Source organism: Marmota flaviventris, chromosome 9 (assembly GCF_047511675.1).
Source record: "Marmota flaviventris isolate mMarFla1 chromosome 9, mMarFla1.hap1, whole genome shotgun sequence".
Classification (NCBI taxonomy): domain Eukaryota; kingdom Metazoa; phylum Chordata; class Mammalia; order Rodentia; family Sciuridae; genus Marmota; species Marmota flaviventris.
In genome coordinates, this window is record NC_092506.1 from 37,727,107 (window position 1) to 37,741,329 (window position 14,223).

Sequence of the window (14,223 nt, forward strand, 5' to 3'; positions counted from 1 at the left end):
TCATAAAGGATTCTCCATTCTATGATTTTAAGTCATCCAGCCCCCATGTTAGTATATTTACATTAAAGCATGTATATTATGTTTATAATATAGTAAATCAATTAAAGTTGCTAGTTTATTTTACTTCTACATTAGTAGACAGTTTTTCTATTGTTTCATAGTTAATAAGCCATCTTTAAACCATCTTCTTGAAAGAATGCTTTTATTATTTCCTAGATTCTTTGTCTTTGAGAGCTTCTCAGAATGCTCTTTTATATTCCATTCATGTACTGATTTTAACTATGGTGATATAAATAATTTTAATGACTGTGATTTAAAATCTGATTTATGTTAGACTGTTATATATGTATTGCTTTTCTTTTACATAATATTCTTGACATCTAGGTCTCCCTTAGTTACTTTAAGCTAATTCTTCTGGGTCTGTACATAAATCGTAATATCTGCAAATATTTTTGAAGTTTATTTTCTTATAATTTCAACTTTGTTTTCATTCTATTATATAATTGTGCTTTGAAAACAGTGATTTATTTTTAAAAGAATAGTTTTAATATTACGTGTTTTAAAGGGAATAGTTTTTAAATTGTGATTTTTTTGCCCCTCTTGAATTTAATAGTTTTCTATTTTAGCAGCTAAAATATTCTGGTCTACATGAATAATTAAATAAGATTTCATGCTTTTCTACAAAGAAAACCTAAAGTTTCAAACTTTCTGACATCCAAACAAGTTTTAGGTCTAGTAGGAGGGAACTCTGAAGGAAAGTCAGAGGGAACATCAGAACTCATGCATTTTTGGTTTTGCTGTTTCTCTCTCTGACCTCTTCTGCATTCCAGCTATGCAGGAGGCTTCAGAATGTAAAAAGAAGGAGAAGTACCTATCCGTCAAGGTGCCTCTATATAATTTTCCCTTCATCCTCCAAACATCTTTTCTTACTTTGCATGACTCCTTTCAATACCTGTCTTTATTTCCCACTTCCTAAAGGGAATCTTGTGGATAGTCTGTTTAGGTCTCTTTGGGGCATGTTTTTATGGAATCTTGTTGTTTTTCTAACAATTTCACAACTGGAATCAATTGTATAATTGGTTTTAAATATCTGCATTCCTAGTTAAGAGTGTAAGACCCATGTTTTTTTTCTGTTCACCATTGTATGCCTAGTACAAAGAATTAAAAAGCAGACACATTAATTTATGAATTATGAATCAGTGGCAAACTGATTCTTGGGTTAAGATAGTCATTACTTCCAGCTCTACTCCAACCTAAACACACACACACACACACACACACACACACACACACTCCCTCTTTTATTCCCTGCTAACTTATTAACTATTCATTAAGAGGAATTAATGGGAGTCAGAAAATAAAAGTCTCAGTTTTTCTGTGTAGTTTGTGGAATAATTGAAAGAGCATTATTACAGAAGAAATTATGATGAATGAGTACAGGCTATGTATTCCTCTGAAGTTCCAGAACATGGACATGTGGACATCTCCTTTTTATAGACCTCTCCTTTGTCTATCTGCCTTGGATGATAGGGCAGGTTGATGGCTTAGCCTTGTTTAGTTTGAACTATGTTCTTGCTTTTCTTTCCCTTTAGTACCGTGGCTGCCAGCATCAATGCCCTAGCAACAGTGACCTTTGAGGATTTTGTCAAGAGCTGTTTTCCCCATCTCTCTGACAAGCTGAGCACCTGGATCAGTAAAGGCTTATGTAGGTACAGCTGGTAGACCTTTTACTCCGTATCATAGAATGTATATTTGGTGCATCTCAAAATCTTTCATGTGCTATTCAGGATATACTTACAGCCACAAATGCACACTGAGACTTATGAAGAATCTCTATAGATTCTTATACTTCTACAGATGCCAGGATGGTTATAGAAAATAATGACTACCTAATTCACCTTATATAAACTTTATTTTCAGATATCTTATGCTCTATACTTATCATACAATCATCTCTTGATTATGCTGTATTGATCATATTAGTCATCTGCATAGGAAGACGTTCTGCTAAGTATGGTCAATTACTCTAAAACACCCAAATGCTTTTCTAAAGAAAATCTCTTAAAAGCAAACTCCCAGTAATCTTACCTCAAAGAATAATTGTTTCTTATTTAACCATAAGATTGCATATTATGATTATAATCACTGGAGCACTTATCATTGTATAGTTTTAAGAAGTTTACTTTTTTTTAAGTATAAGTAAATTATACACTTCATTTATTCATTATAGAAAATCTAGGTAATTTGATAAAATGTTTGTATTTCACAAATAAAATTTTATCTAACCAATTTTGTTCCTGATTGATTTTCTCTCAGCAAACTACAGTAAGTCTTTTCTTGAATTATTACATATTCTTAGAAAATATGATATTTGAATGATTGTATAATAATATATAAAATGCCTTTTAAATTTTTATATTATTGTTACTTTTTTCAATTTTAAAACTGTGATAAAAACACATACACATCTTTGACTGCATCTTTATTTTTTTCCCTTTGTACAAATTTCCAGGAGAAAATTACCAAGTTAAGAAATACAAACTGGCTGACATTTCTTGATACCTATTAAGACAGTTCCACTAGGGTCAAGTCAATGAGAAGTGCAGTGAATGCTGACATACTTCTCTATGTGCTTGATGTTTGTATTTTTTTAAAATTGATCAAATTAATGGGCATATAACTCACTTTTTTGCTTTAATTTAAATTTTTTGATTTATAGTATTTCAAGCATACCCAGATGATAAATAAATTGCTTATTTTTTTGTAAAACATAGACATATTTTGTTTGTTGGTGAAATATTAGATATTTTATTGTTTATAAAATTTATTTATATATACAGAAAAAAGTGACCCTATTGCAGGATGTCTCACAGTATTTTTAAACATATTTTGAAACACAGAAATTCTAATTTTATATTTGATCAAATATATGGATTATTTCTTGTATTTCAATATTTCCTTATCTGTACAAAGTTTTACACTCAAAATTCATGCATATATTTTCTTCTAGATTGCAAATACCTTTATGTTTCACATTTAATGTTGGATATTTCTAAATTGTTTGTTTATACATTAAGATGAGGATCTAAATTGTTTTCTATTTCTTATACAGCTTTGTTTTCAGCATCATTTATTCAGTATTCTTCATTGAATAAATATATATATGTATATATATATATATATATATATATATATATATATATAGTCAATTTATAATTTCCCAGCCCTTTTATATATTTGATTTAGAGACAGGGTCTCACTGAGTTTCTTAGCACCTTGCTGTTGCTGAGGCTGGCTTTGACTCGTGATTCTCCTGTCTCAGCCTCCTAAGTTGCTGGAATTACAGGTGTGTACCACCGCGCCCAGCTTATATTTTTATTAATAGTAATGCATAATATGAAGTTATTTTATAGTAATGAATAATATGAAGTTCTTTCATTTATAAACATGTTTTATATTACATAATTAATTGTCTTAAATTGTTTCTCAATTGTAGGACAAATTATATCTACTTTCATTCATAGCTTTGGAGTCTTATCAAAAATATCTGGTATAAAAATGTTATCACTTTTAGTTGAAAAATTAAATTTTTTTCTTTTGTTGCTTTTTATATAACAATTGTTTTGGCTATGCATGTCTTTTATTCCTTTAGATTGACTTTAAAATTATTCTTTGCTTGTAACAGCTATAACTGCCCACCCCTGTGCCATGGCATTGAATCAGAAATAAAAATGCACTAGGGAAGGACTAAGCTTTTCAAGCAGAAATCCACTTTATTTTTCAATTTAATCATCTATTTTCTAACTCACATGTTGATTATACTCATGTTTTCTCCTTCAACTCTTTGCTTCTTTCTCTCCCCTCTCTCCTACTCTTCCTCTTCTTCCTCATCCTTTTTTTCTTCCTTTCCCTGAGATTATGAATAAGGTGCTTTCCCCATAATATCTCCAAAACCATTCATTGTCAATGTAGAAGTGGAAGTTTTGTTTGTTTGTTTGTTTTTGTTTTTGAAAGTACTTATCTGTTCGTTTACTCAACTCTTGTTAATTCCCAAAATTTAAATTGCTTTTAATAGCAAATGTGGTTATTATTTACAAATATTCATTTTCTATTATACCCTCCACTTTTTGTTTTCTTCTGAGGTGGGATCCCAGTATGTTGCCCTGGCCAATCTTGGGCTCAAGGTCCTCTTGTCTCAGTGTCCATTTTATAGATGTTATAGGTGCATGCCACCAAGACTAGTTGTGATGCCATACTTTTTAAATTTAGGTTATTTGTTTGCTATATAATCCACTTTTTTGACTTTTATTCCTAACTTGTCCCTTTCCTCTATATACTTGAGAAACTCAAGTTTTTCTCAATGTTGTTTTGAACTTTCCAAAACCTAAATCTAGTAACAATGATGAGATTTTAATTATATTGTTCTGTTCTTTACCATTTATTATAAAAATAAAATTATACAGCCAAATTTAAAAACTTTACAGTTCACATATATATTATGGATGATATACATATCAGTTAGATCTCTCATTAGCATCATTCTAAACTTACTTTTTTACCTTCTATTTAGCTCTCTGTCTATTCATTAATCCATCATATTTTTATAGTTTTAAAAGTAAATTACAGAGATCAACACATTTTTCATCATAATCTTAGCATGTATATTTTTAACTAGAATTGAGCATGTAGTTCAAGTATTTTTTTATTGTAAAGAAATTTATTTATAATGAAATGGACTAATGTTAAAAATATTTTTCTGAATTTTGATAAATCCATATACTTATATAACTTTTTATGAATATATAAATACTTACCATCACTCCCATGCCCTTTATAGTCACTCTGTACTTCTACTTTTTTCTAGAGGCAAGTATTAATATTATTTTTCTTGTAAAGATTAATATTGCCTCTTCTAGGAGGTCTGAAATCTCACAGTACTCATTATTTCTCTGTAAGACTTCTTTCATAGCATATTTTTGAGATTTATATTACACGTGTTTTTTTGTGTATCAGAAATTCTTTTTTTTAATTGTTAAATATGTCATGTAGGAATATAACACAGGCTCTGTATTTTTTCAATAGTTAATTAGCTTGTTTTTTAACATCCATAGCCATTCACAGGGCTGGCATCTAGAACATTCCATGCATATCAGAATCTGATGATACTCAATTTTCTTATTTCCTCAATTTCCTTAAAAAGGTGTTACATTTTCATGTAACCTGTTTACCTCTTTTCATATACTTTAAATTATCTTTAGATTACTTATATTACCTAATACAATGTAAATAGGGATGTAAATAGTTATTAGACTATACTATTTAGGGAATAATGCCAATAATAAAAGTCTGGACATGTTTATTACAGACACATTTTTTTAAAACATTTTCAATCACAGTTGGTTGAATCTGGCAATGTGACATCACAGATATGGAGGACCTTATGTCTATTGATTGATGTAGGCTATTTCAGTTTGACTTTATTGTGTTGTGACTAATCTTGCATAAATCCTTTTGTGAACATATTTTCATTGCTTTTTTACAAATAGGTAGAAGTGGAATTTCTTGGTCAAATATGATGATTTTTATTTTATTTTTGTAGTCCTGCCTCAACCCACCTGTATCCATCTTCATCTAGAGTTATTGGTGTTGTACCCTATATTGCTAGTTTTCTTTTTTTAAAAAATTTTTTATTGTTGGTTGTTCAAAACATTACATATTTCTTGATATATCATATTTCACACTTTGATTCAAGTGGGTTATGAACTAGTTTTCTTTTAACCTCATTTGTTTTCTCTTGACCTACACATCTTTGATTCATTAAGACTCTGTTTTCTTGTATAATATTGAGAGTGCCAGTTTTTAGATGCTTTCTTTTTTTCTGTTTCATCAGGAGGATTATTATTAGTGGACCTTTCCTTTATTTGAGAGTTATCCAATTTCAAGAGTAAGATTCTGATAATGATTACCTGATAAAATTAGTAAATACCAAATCTGAATTAAAATCATAATTTGACATTCATATTAATATATTCATTCTGTTCTTTGGCCTTGTTTTATCATGGATTCCATCTTTCCCTTTACTTTTAACTTATGTTCTAAGAAAGAGAGATGGATACTGACCATGCTAACTGGGAAGTTAAATTGTCTTGATTTTACTTCCTATCTGAGTTAGTACTAATCACAAGTGGATGGGCATTGTTCCAAGTTCAAGACTCAATTTCTAGCAGATATTCATGGCTATGTTGGGTTGAGGTGAAGGTGCCTTCTATGCCTGTGTTTTGTTTTCTAGTCATCTTAGCTGATGACTAGCAGATCTGGGAAAATCGACAGAACTTCCTGCAACTCTAAAGCTTTGTTCTCCTCACTTTCACTGCTTTGTATGGTGACATGCTTTCAGGTATCCATGGAACTTGCACAAATTTTCCCTAAGCTTCCTGCTTGTGCATGTTGACATTGAATGCAGTTGGAGGTAGTTTAAAGATTTGATGGGAAAGGAAGCTGAATGGACTCCCTATCACCACAAAAAAGGAGAACCCTTGAATTTGAAGGATGATTGCCTAGAATTTCATTTGAACAGATGGCTGTTAGTCCAGGAGAAGGGCATTCAGTAGGAGAGAGAGAAAATATCATTGGCTCTTTTCTTCAGGCAGATGTAGCTCTTCTTTTTCATGAAACAATACTGAGTCAGCGCAAACATTGTTTTCTTCAGTCTAATCCATCAAGTTTAAAGATAGCAGGGCCATTTTGGAATTTTGACAAGGGCTTATTTATCAACCGTGGTTTGTGTTGTTTTTGTGAATTTCCTTATTTTTCTGTGTCTTATTGAGAAGTTAGAGGATATAGCATCAAAATTTGTTTGCCAATTTCAAGAGTGAGATTCTCATAATACTTAACTGATAAATTAGTAAATACCAAATCTGAAGTAAAATCATAATAATGGAAAACACATAGTACTTGTGGAATACCAGACACTACTCTGAATAAAATAAATTGAGGTAAATTATAGGATTAATTAGTTAATTAATTTATAGTCCATTCTTAGAATGTGAACTTTTGGGGGGTACGTATCAAGTTTTGACTTTTAATACTGGCATGAATTAAAGTGTCCAAATTATGCTCAGAATTCAATGAAATTAAATTAATAGTAACACTGTGAACTGGACTTAGTATTTTGCAGAGAGAGAACATTCAAACAGAGTGAACAAAGTGGTTTCCTGTGCATTTATCTCTCTGTCTCTCTCTGGCTCTTTGTCTATCCCTCCTTTTCTTATTTAGTTTTCAAGCAATTGTGGAAACTCAGCATATTTTAAAGATAATTTTTAAAGAAAGATATACAGTAAACAATGCTTTTTTAATAGTTTAAAAGAAGATAACATCCTAAAAAATGACTGAAAAGTACATGCTGACACATTTAGTGAGTGCTGTGACACCAGAGGAGCACAGTACTCTGACGCTGCCCATGTTGATGCGTAGACAAATACGTGATTGTGTAATATACAGAGGGTCCTCTGGACGGTGTGCATATAGCACTAGAGGAAAAAACCAAACAAAAACAAACAAACAAAAAACAAGAAAGCTTTCCTGACTAGAAAAACTGTGAGGTGCAATGCATATTACTTAGCCATCTGAAATCCAAAGCGGGCTAGTGCTTCTTTTTTTAGAACACTTCTGGTGAGTGGTTCACCAGGTATTAGTTTCCATCAAATTTAGTCTGGATTTGTTTGGGCCCTTTCCACATTTTTATGCTGTTTCTGTAAGACATTTTTTTTTTCTGAAATCCTAGAAATTATTTGATGCTTGACTCAGGTTTCTTCCACCTGACCTGAGAAAGCAAATGCTCAGATGAAGGGTCACCTTAGTTCCCTCGGTGGGGCTTGTGATGTCCACATGTGGACAGCCCTCACTGCAATCCCCTGGAGGAGGGCTGGTATTAGGCAGTGCTGGTTGGGGACTCAAGGAAGGAAATGATGGTCATATCTTCCCTTCTTCCAGGTCTCTTATTTGGCATCCTGTGCACCTCCATGGCTGTGGCCGCATCTCTCCTGGGGGGCGTTGTACAGGTAACTAACAAGGGAAAAGACACATTTAACTTCATAGCAACTTTGTCCTCACTCATTTTTCTAATGTTTTAACTATTTCTCTAGTCTCTAACTACTGATATTCAAACATATCAGGTCCCAATTAAACATCCATGCAATATTTCAACCAAAAGTATCTTCAGAAGCAGAAACTTTTACAACAAGAATGGATAGAGACAAAGTTCACTGTGTTAAAATTAATTTAAAAATTCTATCAATAATAACCATAATAGTGAAAACTCCAATTAACATATATAATACCTATTATGAACTAGGTATAGCCCTTTATGTATTACCTAATTTAATGTTTATAACTTTCTTAAGGGGTTACGTAATTAATATATTCATTTTCCTGATGAAGAAACAAAGAATTGTCCCAAACTCACACAATTAAAGAGTGGTGAAATTAGGATACAACTAAGTATTATTATCAAAATCAAACTGTTGCTCATATATTCAACTCCCAGTTCCATAAAACATTAGCATTACAAGGAAGCACAAGAATAATCTATTGCAACACCTTCATTTTGTAGATGATTGTAGAAAAGAGTGAAAATATCCTGCTTAAGTTCTCACAGCTACCTGGGATTGATTGAACCCAAGGGGCTTTAGTTACATCCCCATCCCTTTTTAAATTTTTTAAATTTATTTTGAGACAGGGTCTCACTAAGTTGCTTAGGGCCTTGCTAAGTGGCTGAGGCTAGCTTTGAAATTGCAATCCTCTGTGTTGGTTCCTAAGTCACTAGAATTACAAGTCTGTTCCACTGCGCCTAGCTATGATATGGGTTTTCAATAAATGCTGCCTAATTGAAGAAATGAGTAAGAGTAAATGAATAGAAACCACTGGATAGTGAACAGCAATGGTAAGATTGAGTGGATATTAATAAAATAGAATCCATATTTTATATATATATATATATATATATATATATATATATATATATATATATACACACACACACCTTCTAGTTCACAAAAGAGTTCATCCTACTTTCTCTTTCAAAGGACTACTTACATAGCTTCAGTTATTTCCATTTTAATATTCAGAGAATAAATCTGAGATATTTAAGTGACTTGATTACTTACTGTTTAAAGAAGATAATTTGTGGAACCAAAATTTAGTATCCTTTCTGTTAAGTTGTGAACTTACTATTTATCACAGATGCTTGATTATAATCCTTTTACACAGCTTGAAGTATACTGATATTTCCCTATCCACAAGAAACACTGGCAACTAGGTGAAGTTTGTTTTTAGTGACCTCATGTGCATTTTTTAAAGGTTTATTTTCACAATTCATGGAATCTCTATTTCTAATCTACTTCCAAAGCCTTGAGGCTTGTTGTTTTCATTTGGTATTTATTCTTAAAGAGGTGTCAACCTGTTTAATTTGGTGATAATTTGAATCTCTAAATTGTTTCCTCCCAAAAATATTTGCATTGGTAAATGAGGGGGCTCCAGAGAAGGCCAGGACTTTCCCAAGTACTGGGGAAAAATAACACTTTGAGTAGGGAGTGCATTGAGGGATGCACTCACCTGCCTGTCCTACTTTAGATGAGAGCTGGGCTCACTTTCCTGATTGAAATGTGTGCCACACAGTTCAAAGGAGATCCTGGCAGGTAAGAAATGAAGCCCTGATATTCCACTTCCTTGGAGATATATTTGTCTCCAAGATGGTCCATTCATTTTTGTGAACACATCTGACTTTGTTGGACACATAAAAGCAACTGAAATTTTTCTATGTTTTAATTGGTTCTTTCTAGTTATACATGATAATACAATTCATTTTGGCATACTTATAAAAGCATGGAACATAATTTGTCCTAGTTCAGTCCTCAGTACTTCCCTTTTCCCTCTCCTCCTCCCTCCCTCTGTTCTCTTCCCTCTACTGATCTTTCTGCTATATATATATATATATATATATATATATATATATATATATATATATATATATTAAACTCAGTGTCTTTTGAATATACTTGATGTTGATATTCAATGAAATATATTTATATATGTGCATAGGAAAGTTAGGTCAGACACTTCTCAAAACAAGAAATACAAATATATGAAGTTGATCTATTTAATTTTCCAAACAGTTTTGCTGTATTTGATTTAATGAAACATTATTCATATTCTGATGTTGCATGTAGAAGAAGACAGGAACCCAAATCTCTCAGTGTGAAGTATAGAGCCAGTTTTAATTTCATGTTTGCAAAACCACCCCACACGTATGAGATGTTCTTGAAGGTGGGGCAGGAATGACAGACCACTTAAACAAAGGCAGGCCGGTTCAATGTGTGGCTGTTCTTGTTGTCATTTTTTAATTTGGTTTATTTCAGAGATTTTATTTGCTTGTGTAGCAATGCTGGTGTAAGACTTTAGTTTGAAGTGTTACAAAGTATGTCCTGGAGAATGTTATCCTGTGAAATGTGTGACATGTTCCAAGGAAGAAGATTTTCATAGTCAAAGACTGGAACATGGTGCACACTGCATTGCTCTCTCAGATCCACAACACACATTAATACATTGAAGACTCTGGGAAATCCAACAGTAAGGAAACCTGTTTCACTTGAAATGTGTAACCACAGAACCATAATAAGGTGGGAGAGGGGAGAGAGATCAGATAATGGCAACAAAAATCTCCCTTTAGCAAGGGAATTGCAGCCTTCCTTCTAGAAAGGTCATTCTAACCAACACACACCTGTCCTAAGGACTGTCAGCTAAGGGCTGAAGTGACATGAGGATACATTTTTAATCTCATCCGAAGAAAGTACTTTCTAGGTCTCAAAACATTACAACAACAAAGGATATCTCTCAAAAATTTAGAGATCACTAACAGGGTAGGTAATAGCAGCAATGAAGATTGTGAGAGTCATAGTGCACATTCTGGGCCCCTTATCATGTGCTCCCTGGTGCTCAGACATTATTCTGAACTTTCTCTTGGATTCGACATTGAATACTCACTAAAACAATAAAAAAAATACAGAAAAAAACACTAGGAAGCAGATATTATGATGTGCCCTTGACACATGAGGAATAAAGCATGGAAAGATTAATTATGCATAAGCTCCTCAGTCAACCCTGAACACAGAGCATATTCCTGTAGACATTGCTGTTAACTTGGAATAGCTCAGATTGGATTTTGAGCATTAAGGAGAAAACTGAGTTTGATGAGCTTTAACTCTTCCTCCAATTAAACATGTTTAATAACAAAAAGAAAGATAAAAGTTAAAAGTAATTTGCTTTGTCCAACACAGAAATACATATGTATATTATATTTCAACACACACACACACACACACACACACACACACACACACACACTTAAATCTAGAAACTCTTGGATATTTTTTTTTCCCCTGAGGCATCTGGCTAGTGACTTTGTAAGAGCTTGTTGATTTTTATTTCATGAAGGAAGAGAAATGTATTTACTATTTCATTGATCTTCTATATAATAGCCAGTAAATTAGCTTCCAAATTTAGCAACTACAGCAACTATGAATTAGTGCTGTTGATCAATAGAGGAAATATCAAGAATATTCAATTGAGAATAATGGGGAAAAGGAAGCCTTTAATCTTACCTGCTCCATCATGTCAAAGACATATCTGAAGCGCTGACTTTGCTAAAAAGTAACCTGGGAAAGCAATACTAACAATGCATAGCAGCTCATCTTTCTGGACAAAGACAGAGTGTTCTGGATATGAACACTGAAGAGGACTGGAAGAAGGTCTGTTGCCCCTGCATAGTTTTATAGAGAAAGAAGAAAACTGCAGTTGAATGAATGTGAGTTAGTAACAGAAAGTTCAACAAATCCTAGTGATGTGGGTCAGGGCAATAATTACAATTCAAATATTCCAACTATAAATGGTGGATTCTTTCAAAAGATTGCTTTTCCTTTAAACAGAAGAATTAGGACATAGTGGTCTATGCTCTTGACATTCTTTTTTTAAAACTACTTTTAGACAGAAAATGTAGAATTTGGAGCCATAACAATTTGAATTTATATCTTTACCTCTGCCACTTGCTAAATAAAAAGTGAACTTTGATATTTTCTCTCAGCACCAATTTTCTCAGATACAAAATTTAGTTAGTGTTACCTATTAAGATGAGTGACTGTGAGGATTAAATTTGTCCAGGGTGCACAAGCAGTTCTGTCTTGCATATAGTTGGCCCCTGAAAAATAGGATAAGATCTTAGATAAGATCTGTCCTCTGTAAGTGCTTTGAGGAACTGGAAGGGGCTTCATTGACAGTAGTTGGTCAATGAAGTACATGCACACAAGTGTATATTTATGTGTTTCTTCATTTGCATAGGCTCATTCACTTGCACATAAATGCACATACATTTTCTAACTCTTGGAAGACCATGGTATAAAGCTTTATGTTTACAGAAAATTAGTTTAAAGAAAGTCCCTGGCCAATTCAATGGAGTCTATAACTTAGAAGTTGAAAGATGTGGAAATACACTTCTCAAACTCTCTCAATTTCCAAACTAGATGGAGCATAATCATGAGAGACAAAAAATGGAATGTGGAATGTATAATGTCCTCTCCACATGTCTGAACTTAATGCTTCAATATCCTAGAGATGTAATGGGTGGGATGGTAGTGGTTGGGTAACAGACAAAAAAGAAAGAAAGAAAGAAAGAATTGTTCAAACTAAGCTAAATAGTTTATCAACTAAGATATAAAAAATGTAGTAGATATATTTATTTAATACATTATTTTTATTTTTCCACATTTTTATTGGTGCATTATAGTTTTACATAATGAAGGGAATTGTTGTTACTTATAACAATATAATACAGTATATTATTTTTCAAAAACAATTTTTTAGGATGCTTGTAACTGACCCAAGGCCCTTGTGCATGTTAGGCAAGCACTAACCTATATCTCTAGTCAAAAAAAGAAAAAAACAAATAACTTTTGATAATATAAAAATATAAACAAATGTAAAAGTTCCAACTCAAGTGAAACCTTCTTCAAGCAAATCCAAATCACCTGTTTTCACTTTACAACCATACATATGTGCACATGTACTCACACATATATACAAGCATGTGTGTGGGTTCATATGTATGTAACTTTCCGTTTTATTTATTTATTTTTTTTCAGTTTCTTTTTTTTATACAATGCTTATCACTGGATCCATAATTGACCTAAGGAAAGCACATAATTAATAAATGTCACAGTCTGGACTTGAACCAAATTATATCAAGTCCCAGAGAAGGATGGTTCTGGTAGAACACAGATATAGTAGAGTTGTGAGACTCATCTGATCTCCTTCATTCCACAGGCTGCCCTCAGCATCCATGGCATGTGTGGGGGACCAATGCTGGGTTTATTCTCTTTGGGACTTGTGTTCCCTTTTGTGAACTGGAAGGTAAGCATCTTACATCCCTCTTTGTAATTCCCAGCTCAGATAAAACCCCAGATATATTTCCTCACCTCTTTTTCCTCTAACCTCTGGTTGGAAAATCTATTTATCTTTGCTAGGAAAAGAATTCATAGTAGAATCAAACAGAATCAAAATCCTCCCATATCTGACTTCAGCAAAGCCATTTCAGAAACAGAAAACAAAGAAGGGGAGAGGTGGTCATGAATTACCATATGTCATGGTATCAAAGCTAACTTTTTAAGGTTTAAATTAAGTTTTCTCTCAATTAAGGGACAACAAAATGAACTTAAAACAAGACACTGGATTCAGAAACAGTTTAGTTAGAACAGAAGTTTGAAATGAAATTCAAGTGAAAATACATGTAAATTTCATTTTGTCTGTAGTTATCTAAAATTATAACTAGCTTTATTAACTTGATTAACTAATCTGTATGGAGGAGATGGGACATGACTGGGATATCATGATAGCTGTGCTATCTTCATTTGGCTGGGCTGGTAAGCTAGAAGTACGAATTCAAGAAAATGTTGCTCAAATGACTATGCAGGGAGTATAAATCAAAATTAATATTTATTTGAAAAGTAATATTATAAAAATATTTGAAATACCATGGTTTTCTTAATCTAGCAAAATTGCCATTTACTTATTGTTACTCATAAATTTACCACGCATGCATATAGTTTTAGAAAGTCTTTAAACTCCAGATAACTTGATTCTTTGTTTATTTATGTGCATGCCCTAGAGTATTCCATA

At 32.5% G+C, this 14,223-nt stretch overlaps 1 protein-coding gene across 1 annotated transcript in view; it reads left to right on the forward strand.

Annotated features, from left to right (window-relative positions):
- Slc5a12 (solute carrier family 5 member 12) overlaps positions 1-14,223 on the forward strand; it is a 52,188-nt gene that overhangs the window by 26,317 nt on the left and 11,648 nt on the right. The window contains exons 9-11 of the mRNA XM_027936698.2: positions 1,593-1,705; positions 7,993-8,060; positions 13,372-13,458. Coding sequence (XP_027792499.2) covers positions 1,593-1,705; positions 7,993-8,060; positions 13,372-13,458 — 268 coding nt within the window. The remainder of the gene's footprint in view (positions 1-1,592; positions 1,706-7,992; positions 8,061-13,371; positions 13,459-14,223) is intronic.